This window comes from Vanessa cardui, chromosome 6 (genome assembly GCF_905220365.1).
Source record: "Vanessa cardui chromosome 6, ilVanCard2.1, whole genome shotgun sequence".
Lineage (NCBI taxonomy): Eukaryota > Metazoa > Arthropoda > Insecta > Lepidoptera > Nymphalidae > Vanessa > Vanessa cardui.
The window spans coordinates 15,458,760-15,483,658 of NC_061128.1; the positions used below are offsets into that span (position 1 = coordinate 15,458,760).

General features: G+C 38.1%; 1 protein-coding gene across 7 annotated transcripts; it reads right to left on the reverse strand.

Moving 5' to 3' along the window:
* Window positions 1–1,485: 1,485 nt before the first annotated feature.
* Window positions 1,486–24,269, reverse strand: LOC124530285 (2-oxoglutarate dehydrogenase, mitochondrial). 7 transcript variants are annotated; one of them, XM_047104370.1, is made up of 19 exons: window positions 24,079–24,269; window positions 22,518–22,630; window positions 20,672–20,806; window positions 16,015–16,165; window positions 14,878–14,945; window positions 9,886–9,988; window positions 8,933–9,011; window positions 8,363–8,539; window positions 6,854–7,002; window positions 5,927–6,786; window positions 5,593–5,846; window positions 5,321–5,433; window positions 5,052–5,239; window positions 4,783–4,876; window positions 4,513–4,705; window positions 4,294–4,431; window positions 4,049–4,213; window positions 2,730–2,837; window positions 1,486–2,355 (listed from the first exon to the last, which is right to left on the reverse strand). In XM_047104370.1, the coding sequence occupies exons 2-19, from the start codon at window positions 22,602–22,604 to the stop codon at window positions 2,256–2,258; spliced, it is 3,162 nt and encodes a 1,053-aa protein (XP_046960326.1). In that variant the 5' UTR covers window positions 22,605–22,630; window positions 24,079–24,269; the 3' UTR covers window positions 1,486–2,255. The 7 variants fall into 7 exon arrangements, with proteins under 7 accessions (XP_046960326.1, XP_046960321.1, XP_046960325.1 ...); XM_047104365.1 differs by lacking the exon at window positions 9,886–9,988 and adding an exon at window positions 12,721–12,853; XM_047104369.1 differs by lacking the exon at window positions 9,886–9,988 and adding an exon at window positions 14,044–14,161.
* Window positions 24,270–24,899: the final 630 nt, after the last annotated feature.

Consider the following 24,899-nt stretch of genomic DNA (forward strand, 5'->3'; position numbering starts at 1 on the left):
TGCTGCCTTTGTTGACTGAAGAAGTTGGTATATCAATGATGAGAGGAGATGAACGCATTGTAACTGTTAAACATAAATATTTCTCGTAGATATTTACATGAGCCATTTTGTCAAAATTGAAAGTTCAAACTGTCAAGATGTTTCGTTTTGTTATTGACTTTGGATGGCTAGCATTACCGTGACTTTGTTAAAAAGAATGCAAAATCACACAAAACAAATACTTATTTATATATTGATATTTAATTTATATTAAAATTATTTTATTACTCAATTTTATAATAGTAAACAAATAAAAAAGAAATAAATGAAAAACAAATTTTGAAAGTGACATCGTTTCGTGGTTATCGTTAAACGAAACGTTCGAAGAAGCTAAGATAGGTGAGAGGGAAAAGTAATCTATCGTTGGTCGAAGACAGATGGCACTTATCCTTGATTGTGAAACGCATATTAACGATAGATAAATTCTAACTGACAATCGAGGATAGCGATCTATCTGTAATCTTAGATAGGTTATTGAAAACGGGCGTAAATCTATTTAAAATACAGACTGTCGGAAATTAGCGATTCGTCGCATACGTGGTGCGCGGGAAATCTTAAATGTAACTGCATTCAAGATGGCTGCCTCGCTACCAGCGCCGCGACGCTTCACTAGAGCGCCGTTCGACTTCCATTGACACTCTTTTCCAGCCAGTACGAAAAGCAAGATGGCGCACCATGCGCCGTCATATTCAAAAATTCATAAATATAAATGCATTTTTTCAAACGTTTGTCATGTGATACAAAACGCTCCTGATTGGCCGGGCTTATGATGAAGTCACTTTCTTGTAAACTTTGCTTTTCTAACATATGTACCACAGATTAAAATACGGGAAAGTGACGTCACCAACCCCATTGTAGCGCCATATTGTCCAAGTAGTGTTTTTGCGCGCTATTTAAATATGGAATTTTTAACATATTTTTTGGCAAATATATACAAGAAATAAAACACAACTTTTACTGGGTTCCTTAACTTCTACTAAATAATATAAAATTGATTTTAAAAACCAGTCAAATAGCCTATTGAAAATGAAACCCATAGAAAAAAAATAATGGACTAAATAATGAAACAGCATCACGATGCTTTAGACGTAGATTGGCTTCACTGTAGAAATTGTGCTCAACGCGCATTCGCAGTTACAAGCAACCAGCTTAAAAATGACAATTTATCTCATTGCTTCATACTCTAGTGAGAATCCAATAAGGTTTCATTGATTGAATTATCTTCTGGATCTGTGCCAAAAATGGGTGTTCCACGGGGTCATTTTAGGTCCTTTTATATTTCTAGAATATATATATGTTAAAGGTACTTGTGAAATTGTTTCGTTGCTGGCGATATTTCACTAATTTTAAGGTTGACAGTAAAATATTAACTATGACAATGTAAGAAGTTCATTATCGCTGAGTTTTAGTTTTGAATGGTAAGTGGGATCAAATAAAAGACATCAATTTTACTGAATATATATTTATTGTAAAGTAACTAGATCAAATTAACATAGCAATAAATAGCCCAGGCTGCCTGCCAAACCTGTCCCTGTCACGCAACATTCTTCATTCCCTATCACGCTTTCCCTTCAACCCTGAGCGAGTTCAAAAATATAAGATCAAAATTATTTTAACAACAATAGTGCATATAATACACGCGACTTACAAAGCTTCGGATCGAATTACAAATTAGACGTCAGCGACAGTTAAACTGCGAACAGTACTACTCGGTAATCATAATACGTCGGTTTGGTGTTAGTCCTTACACGTGGTAACTACGAAACTAACCTACGCGGCCGACCGCGGATAATATCTATTTAAATATCTGTTGCCTGCGCCGGTGCCCTACGCTACTGCATGTGTTCGGATACTTTAAGATACTAATTTAAGCTACTCGGTTATTTATAATTATCCATACTCAATAAATATCAGGTCGTCTCGGACCGGGAGGAGGCGCGCCCGCCGTCGACGGGCGGACCGGCGGGGCGGGCGCGTCTCCCACAAACTAAACGCTCGGATCTATGTACAACGCCGGCCCGCGCACCGCGGACGACGGAGCGATGCGACATTAAAACAAAACAGTGCCCACCGACGGTCCTACTCTACGATCAATAAATAAATTAGAATTTATCTAGGCGCTCTAGCTAATAGTAAAGAGAATTGTTTTAAAATACTGACATTTACGACGAAAATAAAAAAAACATATGTAAGCCTAGCGAGTCCGGGTGGGCGCCTCACAGCACGCAGAACTCGTCGAGCAAGTTGCGCAGCTCCTTGTTGTGCGCCGCCTTGGAGCCCGTGGCCGGCGACGCCGCCGTGGCGCGCCCGTTGTAGCTGCAACACGCACACGTCAGCACGCACGCACACACAGCTTGCCGACTCGTTAAGTCACGACGCGCGCGGGATACATTGCACCACAAGCGGACGCGGAGGGGATGGGGTGCCGCCCGGTCGATATTCGACTTCTTTGGTGAAGATTTAGGCAGTAATATAAGTTGTGGGTCAAAACATATGGGATGAACACAGAAAGCGACGTCAGACAGCGGAGCGAGCGGGGGATGGGGCGGGGGGTGGGGCGATGGACGGCCTCGAGTTATTTTATCACACCTCGAGAGATGTCAGTCGATCGAGTCACAAGCGTTATGCGATCGCGGGAGCCTCGTCTATCACCCCGGGAGGGGAGCGGCTGCGGTGGATTCCAATCTCACCTAATGGTACGCGGTACGGTCTCAGTCAGCGGTCGCTCGGTTTGGGGGCCGTCGGCGCGCCCGAGCAGCCGACTAAACCAACCGACCGATTGCGATCGCGACTGAGGCCTGCAACCAATGGCCGACGTTATGGTTGGGCGGTTAGCGGCGGGGGGCGTTAGGGGACTCGGGGCCACATGCGGGGGACGTGACAGCGAGGGGCCGCGGTTGGCAAGCTATGTTTTCATACGCATATAATTTTTTGTTTTTATTTCTTTATAGTAGCGATACTATAATGTGCGATATACGTGCTATATAGCAGAAAAAAAATGAAGCTGTGTTACGACACAGCTTCATTTTTTTGAATTGTGCGTGAAGAAACTTCAAATTTTAAAGCGACATTCCACTTGGCTTAGCGTGTTGGCGTTTATTAATACTTGATCGATATTATCTTTTGGCTCTTTTATATTTAATTGCTTAATTTTTTACAAATAGTAAAGTAGCAAATACGTGCTTCTGTCTGTATGTCAGTCTTTGTTGCACAATATTGAAATAAAATATAACAAAATTTATCGGCCGCAGACTGTGTGACCCTTGGTTGCAGCACGTCTGACACTCGGCAGGCCAAAATTTTGTACCACTCTCGGTAACATTAACTCTTGTGCTAATTGTTTTGTTGAACAATTACGTGGACATATTGACATGTAAGTGACATTGTTAAACGCATCGTGACGCTAAGCTAAGTTAGGAATAGTCATTATACACTTGCATTACTATAACAAAAATATAGGCATGCAAGTTTAACTGCTCCCATAATTTAAAAAAGTATTTATAAATGTCATTATCAATCTATTCACTTTATTTATTTATTATTGATTTTTTTAAAGAACTAAAATTAGTTTAAGCAAAATATAAAGATTTTTTTAAACGTTTATATAAAGTGTTTTGCACCTTTCTTCAATGAAAATAAGCTAATCTATCTTAAATAAGTGAAGCTTTAAATAAACCTTTAAACTTTCAATAACAAAATATAGATGACATCACTAACAAGGGTTCCCACATCGTACCTTTTCTTACGGTATGTCGCGACAATATTAAAAGTTATAAACATGTGCGCTAAACGCAGCTCAGAGAACTGAGTTACTCTTCGCTATTATATTCATCCGTGAACAAAAGAATAAAAGTTAAAATTGTCGATCTGAATTAAATTCTCAGGAACGACCGACATTCAATGAGATCATATTTCCAACCTGTCCCAAGGTGTAACATACTAGAATCAGTTACACATTATCTGATCGCGCATGGATGTCGGAACCCTCGCGGGCGAGTGGGGGGCAGACCTGATCTGCTTCTGGTTCTGCAGCAGCGTGCGGAAGCGCGGCTCCACGTAGCTCCAGGCGCCCATGTTCTTGTGCTCCTCCTGGCTCCACACCAGCTGCGCGTTCGGGTACTTTGCGATCTCCGCCTTGATCAGGTCGTACGGGAACGGCGAGATTTGCTCCAGTCTGGCGGACGACAGGGGGAAGATTGTATAAAAAATGATCCCAGCCGGGAGTCTTTTTACACATTAGCTAGCGGGCCGTACCTGACGATGGCGATGTCCTTCTCGAGACCGCGGTCACGACGCTGCTTCAGCAGGTCGTAGTACACTCGGCCCGAGCAGAACGCCACCTTACGCACGTTGCCGGGGTTCTCGGCCGCCGGGCCCTCCTCGGGGATCAGTCTGGGGGAAGTTACGAGACCATACATTCCCTGCGACACAGTAGCTGTGATGTGAAGCTAGCGGCACGAGTCGAGCCGATACCTCTTGAAGGCGGTTCCGTCGCGCATGTCGTCGAAGGAGGACTTGCACTCGGGGTGGCGCAGCAACGACTTGGGCGTCATGAGGATGAGCGGCTTGCGGAACGGCAGCGCGATCTGGCGCCGCAGGATGTGGAACAGCGACGCGGGCGTCGAGCAGTTGGCCACCACCCAGTTGCAGTCGTGCAGCTGCCGCACTGCGGACACACGAGGCTAGTCACTCAGTTACAGTTACGGGCCGGGGGGTGGAGGGGGCACGGGGGCGGGGACCTACCCTCGTAGTCGGGGCTCTCGGGCGGCATGTAGTCGGGGTCGTCGGCGCTCATCTGCAGGAAGCGCTCCAGCCGCGCCGACGAGTGCTCGGGGCCCTGCGCACACACACAAGTACATAAATCCTTAGAATTGAAGTCAAATGTTCTATTCTTTCCAATAATAGAGCATGCTGATTGAGTAAAACGTATGTTCAAAGTATGCCTCGCAAATAAGTCAGCCTAGAGCTTGACCAGTATCGAGTGGCTAGAGTGAGTAGGAGTGTTCATTCACCATGCCCTCCATGCCGTGCGGCTGCAGCAGCACGATGCCGGACTGGCGCACCCACTTGGCCTGGCCGCTGGAGATGAACTGGTCGATGATGCACTGCGCCACGTTGTTGAAGTCGCCGAACTGCGCCTCCCACAGCACCAGCGCGTTGGGGTTGGTCACCGAGTAGCCCACTTCGAAGCCCAGCACGCCTGCAACACGCACGCTGTACTCTGGCCTCGCACACACGCACACACACGCACACACGCACGCACGCACGCACACACACGTACCGTACTCCGACAGCGAGCTGTTGCACACGGTGTAGGGCGCCTGGTCGGGGTACAGGTGAGCCAGGGGACAGTACGTCGCCTTGTCTACCTTCTGGTGGTGGAGCACGTGATGCCTGTAAACACAAAAACACATAACATTTATATGTGCCAGAGATATTACAAATACCAGTACTAGGAACAATTAATTTTCCTTATAGTGTATGGCACATGGTATCCACTAAGTTGGACCTTCTCCATATTGTAAATGAAACAAAATAATAAAAACGACCTACCTGTGTGAGAATGTTCCTCTTTCGACGTCCTCTCCGGACAGACGGACGTGAATGCCTTCCTTCAGTAGTGATCCGAACGCCATGGCCTCAGCCAGAGCCCAGTCTACGGTACGGTTCTCGACCATTTCCATGCGAGCTTTGAGGATACGCAGCAAACCCTTGTGGATTTCGAACTCAGCCGCGTTTGGAGGCGGCGACGAGAAGCGCTTGCCGATGTGGACCAGCGTCTCCTCGACCACGCCGGTGGGGGACATCTGGGGGCGAATCGTACATAATACATTAGCATCTGCGGGCGCCAATCGTAAGCCGTGCCGGACGGCAGCCTTGTGTGTACCTTGAGCGGGTCCTTGCCCTCGAAGAAGCCGGACCAGGGCGAGTCGAGCCAGTCCTTGTACTTGATGTGCGTCTCCTGCTTGGCCTGGTTGTAGGCGTCCTCGCAGATCTTCTCGTACTTGTCCTTGACGTCCTTGACCTCCTCGGCGGTGACGACGCCCTCGGCGATGAGGCGCTCGGCGTAGATCTCCAGCACGGGCTTGGTCTTGCGGATCTTCTGGTACATGAGCGGCTGCGTGAACATGGGCTCGTCGACCTCGTTGTGGCCGTTGCGGCGGTAGCTGACGATGTCGATGACCACGTCCTTGTGGAAGGTGGCGCGCCACTCGGCGGCCACGTTGCACACGTGCATGACGGCCTCGGGGCTGTCGCCGTTGACGTGGAAGATGGGCGCGTTGACCACGCGCGCCACGTCCGTGCAGTAGGCCGACGAGCGGCTGTGGCGCGGGTCCGTCGTGAAGCCGATCTGGTTGTTGACCACGATGTGCACCGTGCCGTGCGTGGTGTAGGCCGGCAGGTCCGACAGGTGCATGGTCTCGAACACCACGCCCTGGCCCGCGAAGGCGGCGTCGCCGTGCAGCAGGATGGACATCACCTTCTTGCCCTCGTTGTCGCCGCGGTAGAACTGCTCGGCGCGCGTCTTGCCCTGCACCACGGGGTCCACGGCCTCCAGGTGCGACGGGTTGGCGCACACGGCCAGCCGGATGTTCTTGTTGGTCACGCGGTTGAGCCGCTCGATGTACGTGCCCAGGTGGTACTTCACGTCGCCGGAGCCATCGTCCTCCGCCTCGAGGCCGGCGAACTGCGTGAACAGCTGGTGCAGCGGCTTGCGGCACACGTTGGCCAGCACGTTGAGGCGACCTGCAACGCCAGGTGGAGTTACTTCCTACCCCTCGACTCGGTACAAGCAGCAGCGTATCGTTCCCACCTCTGTGAGGCATTCCCATGATGATGGACTCGACGCCGAGCCGCGTGGACGTGTCGATGACCTGTTTCATGGCAGGAATCAGGATCTCGCAGCCCTCTAAGCCGAACCGTTTCTCCGACGACCATTTCTTTGCAAGGAAGTTCTCAAATCTGTCGAGATAATATTTACAATATTTTATAACAGATTCATGAATATTTTAATAAATAATATATTCAGATTATATTATTAAATAAAATATTGTATAGTTTAATTTACTTAATGTCCAATTTATTCCAAGTATGAAATTAAGTAAACTTAAAATAACGGATGATAGGCCCTTCCGGGTCTTATTCCCTGGGGGTTTTTTAGTCAGTAACATTTAACCTTCAAACATTATACTTCATAATGTATAACTTCATAATATAAAAAAAATACTTTATGAATATGTAATTATAAAATATGTATGACTATAAATAAATATTATTATTAGCTTTATATATCATTAGCTAAGTTTATTTAGTATTTACATACGGATTGGCACTTTACAAAGAGTGAAACTTATTAGCCATTATGGGTTTACAAGCTGCGTCGAGGATAAATAGAGCGTCCTTATCACACACTTTAAATCTGAGCGTGAAAGTGGGATCAAGTCGGATAAGCTGCGGATTATCAATCAGAGCAATGTCAAGGAAATAAAACTTTATCATCGCCGTGACCGCGTGTTGTATCAGATAAGATTACTTTCAACTTGAATACCAGCACAAAAATGTTACATCATTTTTTACTTACAATGTAAGCACTTCCCTATATATTATTTAAAATTATATAGAACTAACACTTATTAAATATAGATATATGTATGGCTAATAATGACTATTATTAGCCATACATATATAATTTCACAATGGCCACTTGATAGAATAAGTGGATTTTAGTCTACGTGTTCCAATCGAGATTACCCCAGTGAGTTTTCAATCGCTTCAATACTTTTTAAGGGATCGTGAGGATATTTGCTTGTTAATCATATAATCTGCCAGAAATTTATGGGTGAATTTTCTGTGAAGCAGCATAGTGGCATGAGCTGAAGACATACCAATGTCAGGAGAAGATGTTTCTGCCTCACTGTGCGACATAAACTAACCAATGCGCCACAAACCTGGACAACTGAGATGTTACGTCGCTTGTGCCCATAGTTACACTAGCTCACTCGCTCTTCAAACCGAAATACAACAATCATAAGATGCCGCTAGCTTGCTTAACTAACATAACTGTATTTTTTTTTTTTAATGTTAAAAAAGAGTAACTACTGAGTTTCTTGCCGGTTCTTCTCGGTAGAATCTACTTTCCGAACCGGTGGTAGTTTCACTTAATTGTTATATAACGATTCAAAAGTGCTTGAAAAAGCCCACTTGAATAAAGTATATTTTGATTTTGATTTTTGATTATTCTATAAGGAGTCGATGGGACCTGTCTATACGGGCTTGGTTGTGGGGAAATTACGAGTTTGCGCTTGAAAGGAGCTGTTCTCACCCAGTAGATCTCGTGAGACGAGCCAGGATCAATCTCTTCTGGTCGGGGCTCATCTTGGTCACGTTGGGGGGTTCCATTCGCTGTCTGATCCAGTTACATTGTTCCAGGGAGTTGATGAACATGAACTCTATACCGATGTTGTTGCAGTACGCCTCCTCGAGACGATTCAGAATCTCTCTAAAAGATAACAAAAAAGAAACATTTGTAATTGCAACACAATTGCCGTCGCTGTTTTGTTATTCAAGGTCTGTAATGATATTGAGAACAAAACTAAAGGTAACTTTAAAAATAACGCTGAAGCATTAGATAAGAAAGTATCACTATTAAATACACAAGAACGATATAATTTACAATGTAATAAGTTTGAACCATTCTTTTATCGTCAATACAATGACAACGTGCTCACTGACTTTTCAAACAGAACTCTATCGTTCAAATTATTGTTGTTTGATGACAGAATATTTTATGAGCGGGTGGTACCTACTGAGGCGGGCTTGAGCAAAACCCTACCAATGGTACCACCAGTGTTGCGACTATTCAAGTATGAATTAAGAATGTTATAGTATTCACCTGAGGGGTAACGCTTTCTCCTTTTCACCAATAAATGTGGTAGAGGGTAACTTGAACACCCTGTCCATATCGGCCTCATCTAAAAACACAGGTGTTTTATAAGAATACGATTGTCCGGATAGCGATTGGAAATATCACTCAGGCAAGAAATGACATCCATTAAAATAAAAAACTTTAAACTACAAATTAATAATACAAATTAATCTACATACAAGGATAAGCACATAAAAAAGCAAACTGCGATGGTAACATCATATCCCTTTACTAGCGTCTTACATTCGATGGCATGAAATCGACCGTGACATCCAGGTATCATGTATCTACACAATTTTCCTATCGAACCATCCCAAACCAGCGAGAATACCAAGCCGTCGTTTACGATAACCAATTAATAACAATATATATAACATGATGAGATATGAACGCGTATTATGTTCGCCGCACATAGCATTGGCCAAATTAATTGGTTTTTTATCCCTACGGTACCGATGTGCGATGCGTGTCGAAATATGCTATTGGCCGCGATCCAGGATCGGTGATGTAAAATTATCACTCAAGGTCACCTCGATCTTTCTAACTCCAACAATGTATGAGTACAGTGGATATAAATATACAATACACGGGTGTTTACATATCAATAATACATAAGATATGGGCATGCATATATAGGTCGGGTATATCGTATGCATATGCAAGGCATGCACGGTATAGACGGGTTCGGACGACGTGAGCATGCAGGCATGGGTGCGGTGCGCGCCGAGTGCTTGCGACACTTCGGCTGTAGTTATGGCGTCGTCTCGTAAACAACGAACACAAAATCAATACGATAAAACGCAAATAAAACGTAAAACATTATCTGACATTTTGAATGTAAGTTCGTAGTTGTACTTCGTTTTACTAGGTCGCCATAACTACCCATTCGGCTACGTCGAGCGGCCAGAGCGTCTCCTTACCGAACCTGTAGCTGTTGTGAATGACCTCCCGAGGATTTTTACCGGCCAATTTGTAGTTTGCTATTTCCAACGGGTCGAGTTTCGCTATATGGTGTCCTCGGATCTGTTTTTAGTTTTTAATTTGTTAACAAAGTATGCCAAAAATAAACTGCGTAACCCTCGGTTAGGTAGTTATTTTAAAATCATAGATAAGAAGCGTAAAGTAACAATAAACTAAATGTGACATTACATAAATATACATACCATATATTACATAATAATTAAAATATATCATTATGATTGAAAAATGGAGTCCTTCTTCCTGTTTATAAAACTATAATCTAAACATCCACATACTATGAAATACATATAATCATAGTTACTTAAAAACTAAACGTGTAAAAAATTGTGTACGATATCTAAAAATGTTATGACACAACAATATTGCAACGATTTATGTAAATACAAAGACTACTGAATACTATAGGGTGACTGCAGTTTACGCTCGTGCGATGCATCATAGTGTGATAAAGGTAATCGTTCACAGTAAAAACCCCTGAAACCCAACTACGAAAAGTCACCAACCATTTGAATACGTACGTATATAAATACATTATTATTACATTCTGTAAACTAAAACCATTCAATCGATACCCTACTCTATACATTTGTTTTATATAATACCACAAATCTTACTCCAAGGCGAAGCTGATGACATACTATTTCTTAAAATATGATATATAACGTAGTAACTAAACTAATACACCCGAGAGAACAAAATCAAAACGCCGACGGGCTATTATTACCTCATTACATAAGATATGCCACATCCATATTTTTAACACTTGCAATGACATCTGATAAGATTTTAGCGACGAGATTGCAATGAATTCATTATTTATACTGTTTACACTAAAACTTAAGTGTAATTTTATGAATATTTATTTACACTTGATTTAACAATACATAGACAATTGTATATATTTACAATTGTCATCGCAGTTATATTTTATATTAGAAATTCTGATTCCTGTAATATTCCAGTAGTCTACTATTACCATAATATTTTTATTGATACACACACTGGAATAGCCGAGATACCAGTGACACATGAATCTTACGAAAAATGCAGCTCCAAACTAAGTGGAATCAACTCGAAACCTTCTAAAGTTATAAGTCGTTGCCCAATGCTGTAAGAATTCATTTCATACCACATTGTGACGTTCGACGCTCGTTTTCTACGGTGAGATTCTATTTTCTTATATAATACCTCTACTGTGCCTAATGATACAAACAAGAGAGTAATCGACTAGTGTATAAATAACTCATCGCATACCATTAAACAATTAACTAACCTCGGTAATTGTACGTAAATGTACCTACTTGCCTATGTACATGTCTGTACCTAGATCACATGTTATGTGAATAATCTCATGTCCTATGTAGGTTTCTGGCAGCGATCTCATCTGAGCCAAGTAATATGTCATTTACTTTTACTTTTAGTACCATTTGTGAATGAAACCATTCTTATATTACCTGAATACATTATATAGAAACATTTCTTGCTTTACATAATCGTTCTAGTAAAGGAATATGAACGCTGACGGCATATTGTCTAAAAGTATAAAACTGTTTCTGTTGAAGTAATATTACAGATATAAAGCGAAGACAGAGCCACACAAGGGAAAATATGTTTTAGTATAAAGACCGAACATCAAAAAGCTAGTCTCAAAGTTACCATTAATAATGAACTCTCATTGCAGATATGAATATTAATTATTTGCAAAAAATATATAAAGATTAAGAAAATACCCGAAATGAAAAAAATCTAGCTATTTTTGATAAATAATTTGACAAGCTTTAGTTTAAATTAAAGCAACTGTTATTTATGTTGTAGCTAAAAAAAAATATGAAAATTTCAGACCTAAGTACTGTCGACAGAACAGATACTTAAATTTAGTTTTGGTTGAAGCTTAATTAGTTTTATAATTAGCAGATTGCAACGCCTAGGCATATGTTTATATTTTTACGTATAGTTATGGGCAATTTGCACGGCGCAAAATGTCTTGGTAGCTTGCCATAACGAGAATTAAATGTGGAAAGATAACAAACGAATAAGATACCAAGTAAACAAGCGAATATAATGCCAAATGTAATACGATCCAATAATTAGTTATAGGTTTGTAATTTTCGAGACATCCAAAGAGAGATTAAGTAACCAACACCGAAATTATAACACTCTATACAGTACGTTGAACCGAGACCCGCGCACCGTTGTAAAAGCGTCATAATAAAACCACTACAACCAAACAATCAGACCTTCATATTATTTCAAAAAACGACATTTTATTTAAGAGAAAACTAAGATTTTGTGAGAATAGTTACAAAACCGAAAATTCCCCAACCCGAGTGCAAGTGTGTAAAATAAAATCATACTAAAATAATCCAACCACTTAGCATTCATTGTAGTTAACTTTAGTTACAATCTTTAATTGTAAAGGTGGGCTTTGCGTAAACTCGTCTGAGTATTTACCCCCCATATATCAATACTTTATAATATTGCATCCGCCTGAAGGGCGAATGCGCTGCTGTCATTACAGACACAAGGGGCGTATCATTTTAGATTTGCGAAGCAATAACGACGTCGCAAGAAAACACTTGGTATTTCTGATATCAATGTCGATGTAGTTGCAACCACTGAACCATCTACTGCCCTACAATACAAAAAGCAATCATTGCTACGCAAATATTTTATCGAATACAAAGTAGCATGCTAAGTGTGGTCGTGGCCAATCAGCAGACCCAAACGCGCGTAGTACCGAGTAACCCAGAGGCAAGCGAGTACGAGGCGCATACCGAATCGCACGTGCTGCCTAATGACCACCTCGCTGGCGAAGGCCCGCAGGCCGCCGTGCCAGTCGCCGCTGGAGGCCGGGTCGCCCGTGCTGATGCCCAGCGGGTCGAGCCGCGCCACCAGGTGCCCGCGCGACTGCGCAAACGCAAGGTCAGCCGGACGGACATTCCATTACAATACACTTACATAACACTATCGGATCGTCTCGTCTGAAGGACATATCGGAAGCGCTCCCATCTGTCGTCAATAGTAGTATTTCTTTATACTGTGCTAGGAGACTGAGCCGCGGACTTTAATTTCTCTCTTATCTTTCTCGTGTTGTGATGTGATCCATGCCCCATGTGATCACGGTATTTTGCATTATATGCGCATATGTGGCTTATAAATTTAGCCAACATGTTATCGTTTAGATATTGAAAGAAGCAATAATATTACATGGGTTTTAAGCCGATTCCTGATCCCACAAACTCTAAGCACTACATACGTATATAATACTTTATATTCAAGGTCTAATGTATAACCTATGTATCCTTCTATATATCCTAACTGAGTATTAATTTATCAACATAGGACATGTGATTCGCGTAAATTCTAATTTCATACATAAATAAAGCTGAAATAAAAACATATACATTATACCTGTAATGCAATACTTATAAAATAATATACCGCATCATACATATAAGCCACCAGATAAACCCCCATAAGCTAAAGAAATCGTATGAAAAAACGTTCGTATTTTCATTACATGAATATTGAGACTAGCAATTTATTTTACGATCGGTCGAATTAGTCAGTTAATAGAACTTCTATAACATAAAAGTATTAATTTTGTTAAATCGCTTAAAGCTTGCTGAACTATCGTTCTACTGCAAATCAAACTTTAAACTGCGCCGCGATGTTTGTCACATGCTACGTACAGTTTGCGGACACTTAACTGAACGGATTTTAATAAGCAAGAGGCACTGCATGTACACCGAAATCATACTAGGCAGAAACGATAATCAAATTACATCTGAATACTGTTAATACCAATCTGCAGTGTGATTACTAAGCGGAGATAAAATGTGTGTAAAGCTATTATTGTGTTGGAACGGTTGGCGTAACTACAAATAAGATTATATGGAAATACAAGTTTTAATCAATCTCACTACCGCTACGATGTATTCAATCAAAATAAGCTGAGATTAAGAGACTCATAAAACTGGCGCCCAAGCTGGGGCTCAGAGAGCGACGAGTCGAGTTTCCTAGATTTAGTCACGCCAACGCAGACATCAACAACTACGCCGCCACGGGCCGTGAGGGCCGGCCGGCGCCGCTCGTACCGAAGTTGAAATATTTCCTCATGATGAGCTCGGAGCGCGGCGCGCGCATGCCCAGTTCGGGCAGGTTGGCCGTCTTGATGCCCAGCGGGTCCACGTCCGCCGCCAGGTGCCCGCGAGCCTGCCACGCACCCCCCACCACCTCTCGTTAGCCCACGCCCACTCGCTCAGCCCACACTCCCACACTTATCCGCTGGCTGAGTTACCAGTAGAGGAGCCGGCCTCTCGCAGATAAGTGTGGTGATGTCGCTTCACGAGTCAACTGAACTCGTCATCACTAAAGTGCTGATCGCATTTTATATAATAATCTATACTGTTTTCTTTACACTGTTATTGCGACCGCTAACTAATTTCAGCAAGCTTTCACTATTACATAACATAGTATCCATATTATTTATCACTACTACCTACAAGCTCATTTACTTTGTTCCTGCTTAATGTGAGTGTCAAGAGTGTATATATAGAGTAATAACATAGGAGTGTTAAAGGTTACATCGAGCGTGTACCCGGTGCCAAAACTACGTGCAGTTGCAAAATAACTATCAAATTAATTCAATGCATTACCCCATCTTCTTTACTGATACATATTATAATTTAATCTTTAACAAGGGACACACCACAAACGCACAGCCATTGACTAACTTAACGACGAGAGCAATAACCATTGGCAATATTAAATGGTACATGACCTCATTGTTTTGGCTCGAAATTAACTATAATATGTTTCTCAAACACCATATCAAGTAATAACAGTATGGGGGGGACTATAGAGGACAACACGTAAAAGATATTTGCAAACAATAAATAATGTGAATGGTCAATTGGAAAAGTGTTCACCTGGTAACTCCTGATGATGGCCTGGACAGCGAGGTGATCGTCGATGATCTTTTCATTGATGGGGGAGCCTGTTGTGTATACAATATTTTAAACAATTCTGTCGCTATTGATGTTGAGTGTATATGTTATGCAGATAATTGTCAGTAATTTCTGTTACACGTATTAACAATAAACTATACTACATTTTTTTGTTCGTCGCAGTATTTGTACTTCGTTATTGTAATTATATTAATATGAAGGACTTTTCTCTTTTTTAACCCGCTGAGTTTCTTTCGCCGGTTCTTCTCAGGTCAGGGTATTTTCTTTTCCGAACCGGTGGTAGTGTTTCAATTGAACATCAATAAGAAAGTGTAATGCTTCTATATTGAATAAAGTTATTTGAGTTTGAGGCATATTACGACAAACAAAATGTATATTTTTATGTAACAGTTCAAATGACTCGTATATAGGTCAATAAAAATAAAGAGGCGGTACTGTCCCAGACGTAGCTTGCTCTACAGACAAGTCACTGAATGTTACATGTTAAGGAAAATCGTTCATATTATCATAAAGAAACTCTATAAATTAAAAAATCATATTAATAAAACATTTTTAACAATAAAATTATCATCGGTATATATTACCACTGATAGTATAAATATAGCTGTAAGGTCATACTTGTATACGTTATTCTAATTTGTGATAAGTTTATTTTAAAAAAACACTATTTTTATATTCTTGAGCGATACGATAGACGAACATTTTATAAAATAATAATAATAATAGGGGTGTGACTTTTTTTTTTTAAATAAACAAACCTTAGTAACGACGTATCAATGTTGAGTCATACGTCGTGCAAGATAAGACTAGACTGCGAACGTAGAAAAGCGTAAATCGCTAAATACATTTTGTCGCAGTGCGGCTTCAGGCACACTTAGTCCGAGAGAACTGTATGAGGACTTAATAAAATCAATACGTGCACTACGCTTTTCGTGTTCTTCTAAAATATGAAAAACTACACAGAACCAAATATAGTTCTCAATCATTTTTAATAAAAGATAGATTCAAATTTGAGTAGAGTCGAATGGAATGACATACATAATAAAGTCGATTAATGGGTCGGTTTAACGATGGCGCGTGACATTTAGCGACACTCACCGGCCGCGATGGAGGGCATGCCGCCGGACGCCGGCACCAGCGACGTCAGCGGGACTTCGTTCTTAGAATAGGGCGCCAGGTTTGGCGGCGGCGTGTAGGCCACGCCGGGCTGGGCGCCGTTTGTCGCGTTGCGGAAGAACGCGTCCCACGACTACAACGATAATGATCCTGGTTATTCATTAAGCACATCTCCGGGAGCTATCTATTAAGCGTGAGATTCGTTCCGTATTTGATTTCGACAATTCATATCGTCAGACGGTTTCAAGTCGAAAATATATCTCGAATATATCTTTTTAAAACAACTTTACCCTCAACTGATAGGTCAAATACCTAGCAGTAAACGTGTAAATTATCTGGCAATTTAATGGAACTATAATTGATATCATGTTTTCCTCAAACCACAGTATATTAAAATACAAATCCACTCGTACATCACTCTCAGCTGTTTGAGACACACAATCGAGTCAAATATATCAGTACTGAAATACTGACTTCATAGTATAAAAACGTGTATAATCCCAATTGCAGCAAGCGACCTCAACCTTATCGTTTCGCCTTTAACCGCGAGAAATGAGAGTGCGAAGTCTGATGATAAAGTTAATTACGAAATTGTATATAACAATCGTGTCTACGATGTTATATATACACAGCAGGAGCGCGAAGATAATTGAACCGTACAAACACATATTTCGAGCATATTTCGAAGTCCACTGTCAAACTAATAACTATTGGATTTTTCGGTCACAAAATCCTCAATGTAAAGCATTTCCATGCATTGGAAAGGTCATTTTCTATAATAAAATTCCGCAGACATTTTAACTGTGCCGTTTCGTAAATTCAAATCATTTGTAAAAAAATACATTGGTAAAAAAGGCATATTATTCGATACAAGGTTTCATAGATGATAAAAAAGCGAAGAGTTAACACCTTTTGACTTCCAGACAGGATATATTAACACATATATTATATTTAACTAACATTACATAATCTTTTAAATTTTTAAAAAAAGTAACTACGGAGTTTCTTGCCGATTGTTCTCGGAAGAATCTACTTTCGTAACTGATAGTAGCGTTACTTAATATACTTGTTAAATGACGATTCAAAATTGAAAGTAAAAACCTACGAGAATAAAGTTTATATTGATTTGATTTGATAGAGCAGTTGGACTAATGTCTGAATCGTCTGCGGTCGCCGAGAGAGTTGGAAATCGATCAGTAGAATATCAATATAAATATGTTTCGTATAGTGATACATATTTATCTCTTCCGTCGAGCACGATATAAATCATAAACACCAATTAAGCCGATTAAAATTCACTTGCGCTCAATCGAGTTTCAATTATTATGAAATTTTCATGAGGGGCGTATAGATCTATTTCATGAGATAGGTGCGCCACTCCACATTTATTTAATAATTTCTTTATAACCTAAACATTAATAAAGTAATTTATATTTTTTGTTTTCTTTACATTTACGTCATACGCTATTGTCTCACGTGCAATAATTTATCTTGAAAGCACGTGCGTCACTCACACTTATGCATGCAGATACAAATTTAAAGAGGAGCGGACGCACCTCCATAAGCGAATGGATCTACTATTTCAATCGTTTAAAGTCGGAGAAAAGAGGTTGACTACCTGTATTTAGTTATATTTTTATTAATTTTAAAGTTTTCGTCTTAGAATACGACGTAGCCGTGCCCTTCGTATTGATTACCTAGTCACATTAGTTTTCTTGAGTCTCTTTCAGATCAATAAACAGTTCATGAATGTAGTTGCATAACACACCTTTCAGTTGAGCCCAATACGGACAATGAGGATTAAAACAATAATACTACGCTATAAATTAACTATACGTACCTTTAATTTATTGAAGATATCATATAATCAAGATTACATCGATAAAAACCTAATCGTTCAGGTTATATAAATATATGTATGTACGTTACTCCTATGGCAGGAAAGACAAATAAACAACTTTGACCCTGAATTGAGATGACATCATCAGTTAAGATCTGTAATAACCCACGGTATTTATTATGGATTCTCGAAAATAGTACATATTCAATGGTGGGGAAGTTCATAACTGAACATTTGACGTAACATTAAAGTGAATGTAACTATTTAAACATTTTTTTTAACCACCTTTGCCTTAGCCTATAAGACAATACAAACTTCAAAACTAAAGTGTTATAGCCCTTGTGCCTTTAACTCACCCTTTAAACAGCGGATGTACAATATATCTCATAAGCAGATGGTAACTAGACGGGCTTGCACGATACCGTACCGCACTAAGTATAAAGATTGTTAGTATTAATAAAGAGAATACATTGATCAATAACTATTTATAGTGTATAATATAGCCGAGGCTTGCGGATCGCATGAAATATGAAAAATATAAGTTTATATCTTTTCCATTGGAATATGTTATAGTTGATATGTGTAATCAAGTTAAATATACTTCGTAATTAAGAAAAAAAAAGAGTATTTTCTGAGTATTTGCCGGTTCTCTTCAATGTCATCAAAATTGTTAAAAATTATCATCAGTGTTAGTTTTAGAATTAATGTCTTGTTAATTGATGCTTGAAACGAACATTCAAATCATCTACAATCGAAATAAAATAGGTTTCCTTGAAAAAAAAACATAATGCATCAAAGACAAATATATTAAACGAACATATTATACGTCAATACTAATGAACTTAACAATCAGTAACCGTTGAAAACGTAATATCAATTTCACGTCCAACTTGACAAATTTGATTCATAAATATTAGTAGGCAAACAGTTTAACCAGAAAAAACCGATCTCAGAGCGGATTTACGTAATTTCGAGTGCTAAGCGGTTCGAGTTAGAGCTCGCGAGCAAATTGGCCTTGCGAGGAAATTTCACGCGAAGGCCTTGATGATCACGGCGACATTTAACCAGTTACGATTTACTTTGTACATTATTCGCAATTAACGTCATAAATCTGATTTAAATAAAACTAATTATAACGGATGAATCGCGTATATTAATTAAGTGTTCGTGGTCACGGGTCTACCCGTGACCACGAACACTTAATTAATAGCACATATATCGTGCCGATATCTCCTACTAAAATGTTATTATTCACGACATTGAACTATTTACATAATAAGAACCGCACTAAAACTTCGTTCCCGACCATTTGACGTCCGTGTGACGTGCGAGCCCGTCTGGGTAGGTACCACCCACTCATCAGATATTCTACCGCCAAACCACAGTACTTAGTATTATTTTATTCCGGTTCGAATGGTGAGTGAGCCAGTGTTAATGGCGCATTAGCTCCCAAGGTTGGTGGTGCATTAGCGATGGAATGGTTAATGTTTCTTACAGCGCCATTGTCTATGGGCTTCGGTGACCGGTGGCCCATATGCTCGTCCGACAACCAATAGCACAAGTGTCATTACGTAACTACGAAACTCCGTGTTGAAATTAGGAATTTTTAGACAGAAAAAGCCAAATCATTGAAAATGACATGTCATTGAATCAAATGAAGATCACTCACGCCACAGACGTCTCACATATATAAAATGACATCGCCGCATATAATTAGCGTCGATGAAAATTGTCAATTCCTAGACACAACACATAACATAGTTTTATCATTGACTCATGTCACGCTGTCAAAAACGCGACGATTGTTTTAATCTTATCTTCGCTGTACCGAGAATTGATATACTAGCTCCGTCCCGCGGTTCATACGAGATTACAATACAACCAAGTTCATCTCATTAACTCGAGTGCGTCTTCCCTGACTACAATATTCTAGATTAACACTTCACTTTTCTACCTCAGAGTGGGAGGCACTCTCATATTTCAATGGGGCGAGATTTCAACTCGACCGGAAACATCAATTAACGGATTTTTACAGAAAAGGGTATAGCAGATTTACTATAAGGAAATTGCACTAGCGTCAAGTAATAGTAGTATCATAGGACATATGAGTGACAGTAGAGTCACTCAATAATAATAGAATACTTGCGTGACGACGTAATATTTAAAAGGTTAAACTAAGAAGTCTGCTAGACCCTTTCTTAAGAAAAACGAAAGACTTCCAATAACCTCCCGAAATCCGAATTTAGATACTCAAGATCTACAGCTCATTAATCTTATCACAGGATAACCGAAAGATTATACATGAAATAGGCTATTTGACAATGCGAAAAATAAATTGTGAATTATTGTAATCAATGTATTTTATGAGTTTAAAAATGGTTATTTACTAACGAAAATACTTATTAAAAATTAATAAATACTTAATGTATTCAAAAATCCATAAATAAAAATGCATTTTTTCAAACGTTAGTCATGTGACACAAAACGCTCCTGATTGGCCGGGCTTATGATAAAGTCACTTTCTTGTAAACTTTGCTTTTCTACTATTTGTACCACAGATTAAAATACAGAAAAGTGACGTCACCGACCCCATTTCAGCGCCATATTGTCCAAGTAGCGTTTTTGCTCGCTATTTAAATATGGAATTTTTCATATGATATTTTTCGGCAAATATGTACTAGAAAAAAAAACACAACTTTTTCTGTGTTCCTTAACTTCTACTAAATAATATAAAATGGATTTTAAAAATCAGTCTAATAGCCTGTTAGTAATTATAATGAAGAGTTTTGCTATACTCACAGCGTGTACGGAGTTGGGGTCTGTCAACCAGGCGTTGTACATGGTCTCGACGTACGCTGAGCTCGACCCGTTGAGGAAAGGTTCCGCCGCCGTCGAACTCTTCAATCGATTGGCCTGGACTGTCATGGCTGCAGCCTTTATGCGAAATTAAAAAAAATATTAAACAAAATGATAAATAACCATTCGATAGGTCTAATCCCGCAGCTGAGGTAGGGCTTTTCGTTTACATGACCACGCTTCTCCAATTCGTAGCGGTGGTGAGTGGTGATACATACTAACAGCACTTCATACGACACAGATCGCCTCGCGTTTTCCTTCAAAGTCGAGCATAATGAATTATAAGCTAATATAACATGTGACGGGTTTGAACCGGCAATCTGGGACTTAAATTTGTCACTTGTTCCAAAACCCAGAGCTTTCTCGGCTCTCTTATATAATAATAAATATTCAAGTGAGACATGAAAAGATCAAGGACGAAAATTCGATCAAAATGTAAAAATTGCATATAAAATTTGATTGCATTCTTACTTGTAAATAATATTAAAAAAAATACTAAATAAATAAATATTCTCACATCTGTTGTGTGTGGGTTTAGATTCTAATTAAAATATATTAATGAACATACGGATATAATTATTATTTACACATATTATTGATTAGTCATTATTTATTATTGATAAGCTTATCAATGTAGAGAGGCTCGTCTCACATTGGATAACATATTTATTTAGAATAATTAATAGGATGTCGGGTCTAGTAGCAAACAGATTCCTTACTATGAATGAAGAATTACTCGTAGTAACATGATTTTGATATATCACTTGCCTTAATTTTGTCTGTATACCAATATTGCATTTGTTATATAATATTGCTATATACTTAGTGTACTGAGCTACGAAATCATAGACTTGATGATGTTGAAGTTTAAGGCCACATTGTATATGAAACAACATACACATAAGTACCATAACTAAATATTCTTTTTTTTTAATTGTAAGAATGACCACCTGACATGTTATTCCGCCAAAAGCCCCTATATTTAAAAATGATAAACGAAAATTCTAGGATTCATACTATCTTCAATTCAGCTTCAAGATAAAACCAAAAACATGATAGATAATATTTATCACACTGTTTTTATTAATAATCTGCAATGGCAATGTCATGAGAAATTATTAAAAAAAATAATCATTTTTAACTAACACAATCTTTATCAACTGTGACGTTCACAAAAATATGATATTATTATTGAATGGAAAATGTAATTCATTGTTACTCTTTATAAATTCAATTTTTACATTTTGTGTATTCCTCACTAAAAAATATTACTAACAACAATAAAAGCAATTTGTTTTTATTGAACATACAAGTAAAACCAGACATTTTACTCTTCAATATATTCACACATTTTGTTTCATTCAAATGTCAGATTAGAGAACTGTAATTTTAAATTTTAATAATTATTATACTTGGAGAGAATGTTAAATAATTTTTAGATATTATATTTTGTTTTTTATTGAGCTATGTTTTCATATCAAACTATATAGCATTATAAAGACAACATAATCAACTGTTCAAATAAAACCAAGTACATATGTTTATCTTATAACACAAAGTTTTAAGACAAGTAATGATAACCAAATCGTTATATTGTTGTTATTTGTCTCGCTGTCTCTCTGCATAATCCCATAATACAATATTTCATCGTTGAGTCACTAGTTACTACCTAGACCAACTATTTTGTAATATTAGTATAAAATACATGATGTTATAGGAACATCTTTAAGCGCACTGTTCCACAAGTACACAGATGATAATAATATTAATTATACTGAAACTGACTCACCTGTGGTTTGTTGAGAAGCCATGATGCAAATCTCTCTGAATTGCCTATTTTATTTGATGCCTGAAGTATTACTCTTGCACGATGCATGTTTGTTTTTTGTTTTTAAATTTATTCTGTAATAAAATAATTTGTTACAAACTTTTTGTCTACAATAAATTAAAATTATATTCATATGATAATAAAAAGCAACATCGTAAGTAATCTTTGATCAATGTTTTGTATTTTTATGCGATGTATTGATTGATATAGAATATACAAAATTCCTAGTAACAGTTATTACTCAAAGAAAATATTAAGAATACTTCAAAATATTTGGTGCATTGTATACTCATAACAAAAAATAGAACACTCATAACATAAGTACTTTAGAGAGTATTCAAAATTGTTGTTTTACAATTAAAATAGTAATACAATACATTTGTATTATACATTAGTTATACAGTTTTATTTCATTATTTTTTTATTCACTTTTTTAATTGTCTTATAATAGCACTTTGACATTTCATAATCTAGATCATTCAATCTAAATAAATATTAAAAAAAAAACCTTACACTATTTGAGTAATTGTATGTATTGTTATTATAGACTATTCAGACAATATGATAACTTTATAAAACATAGATAACACTTTGAATAACCAAGAAAAGTAGGTTACTGTCACAATCACAATGTCAACGTAACTGGCACACTGACAAGGTATTTTATGTTTTGGCCTTTGCTTCGGAATTTAAATAATATCACCGAAGAAAGTGTTGAGAATACTTAAGTAGATTTGGTAAATGTTGTGGCCAAATATTGCATTTTCTCAATTTGAAGTTTTACTTCTGTGGAACTTATGGTGACAAGTCTCATTAAATATTTAATAAAGTAATGTGAACTTTTAACATTAATGATATTAATAACAGCTGTCTGTTAACATATGGTTTATTCTTCTACATCTCAGTCCACATGAAAATTACACAATACAAATAGATTAATATTAGAATTAAGTAATCTATGTAACTAAAATTAACCTTGCACAGAAAGTGAAAATCTATTAAAGCAATAATCTTTAATTACATTTAAAAATTGAAAGGCCGAAAATGTGTAGACGAATAGTAGAAACAGTTGTCATAAAATAATAACTTAAAATCACTTGCTCATCAGAAATTTCAAGGTTAGGTTATGTAGTCAATTAAAAAATATATATATCGATAAGTTTGTTATCATTGAGGAAATTATTAAGATTTTTAAATTGTTTATTAACAAAAAATATTTATCATTTTTATCAATATGAACTACACGCCGATACGGTACGTGCCATTTATGACTAAAGTTGCTGCAATAGGTAAGGCTGTTACATCTGTTTTATAATATATTGCACGTACCTACCTTTTATAAAACTTTCTTCTAATAAATAGAGATGAATAATCAATACTGAAATCCCGTGATTCAAGGTTACATAACACGCACCTTTCTATTACGTACAAAATGAAATGTTAGCACTGAGACTTCAGCTGAACCTTGTAATTTCCAATAAAAAAGAACTGTAAAATATATAAAATTTCAGTTTCGTTTTACCTTTGACACTATTTCGAATTGGTACTTTCGTTTTTAAATTAATTTTGAAATAAATCAAAAAACTACACCAATCATCTTTTACAGCCGTTTCGTGCTTTTTTTCTCCCCCACAGATAAGGACTAATCTTAAAACGACAGCGAGAAACTGTACAAGTGTACAGTGGACGATAACGTAGTGCTGTTAAGTAAGATTCACCTACCATAGACAGCAATCGTTGTAAGATCAATACTTTAAATTTATGAAATTATTATGTTTTGGAAAATAACAACTGTTTTATGAATGCAATATTCTTTCTATTCACGCAATATTCCCTTTTTCTCGAATAATATTAGTAAATAATCAAGTTATTGTATTATTATCATGGTAATTTGGTTTCAGGTATAGTATTTATTTAACACGGTGGCGCCACTGATTTACATATAACTCTATTAGATAATTGTGAAAATTGTAGTAAATTGATTGACTAACACTATGTATATCAAAACAGCTCAGTCAATAATTATATTTGTATTTACCATTAGCAACATACCTGTATCGGCCATAAACTAAGCGTAAAACTTGTATCAGTTTATTAGCTAAAATATTTTAATATGTCTGTATATGAATTTTCCAGTCTTAATGTAAAATAATCGTATGTATTAAATATTGATAATAATTGTAAATTATAATACATGATCATAAATTTGTTATTTATAGTTATATTACAGTACTAAATGTTATTGTCACATTAATTGCTTATGATAATGCAGACTCCGAGGTACTTGTTTTAAAAGTAAAACATTTTTAAGGCATCTGATTGTCTTCTAAAGGTCTTAAGTTA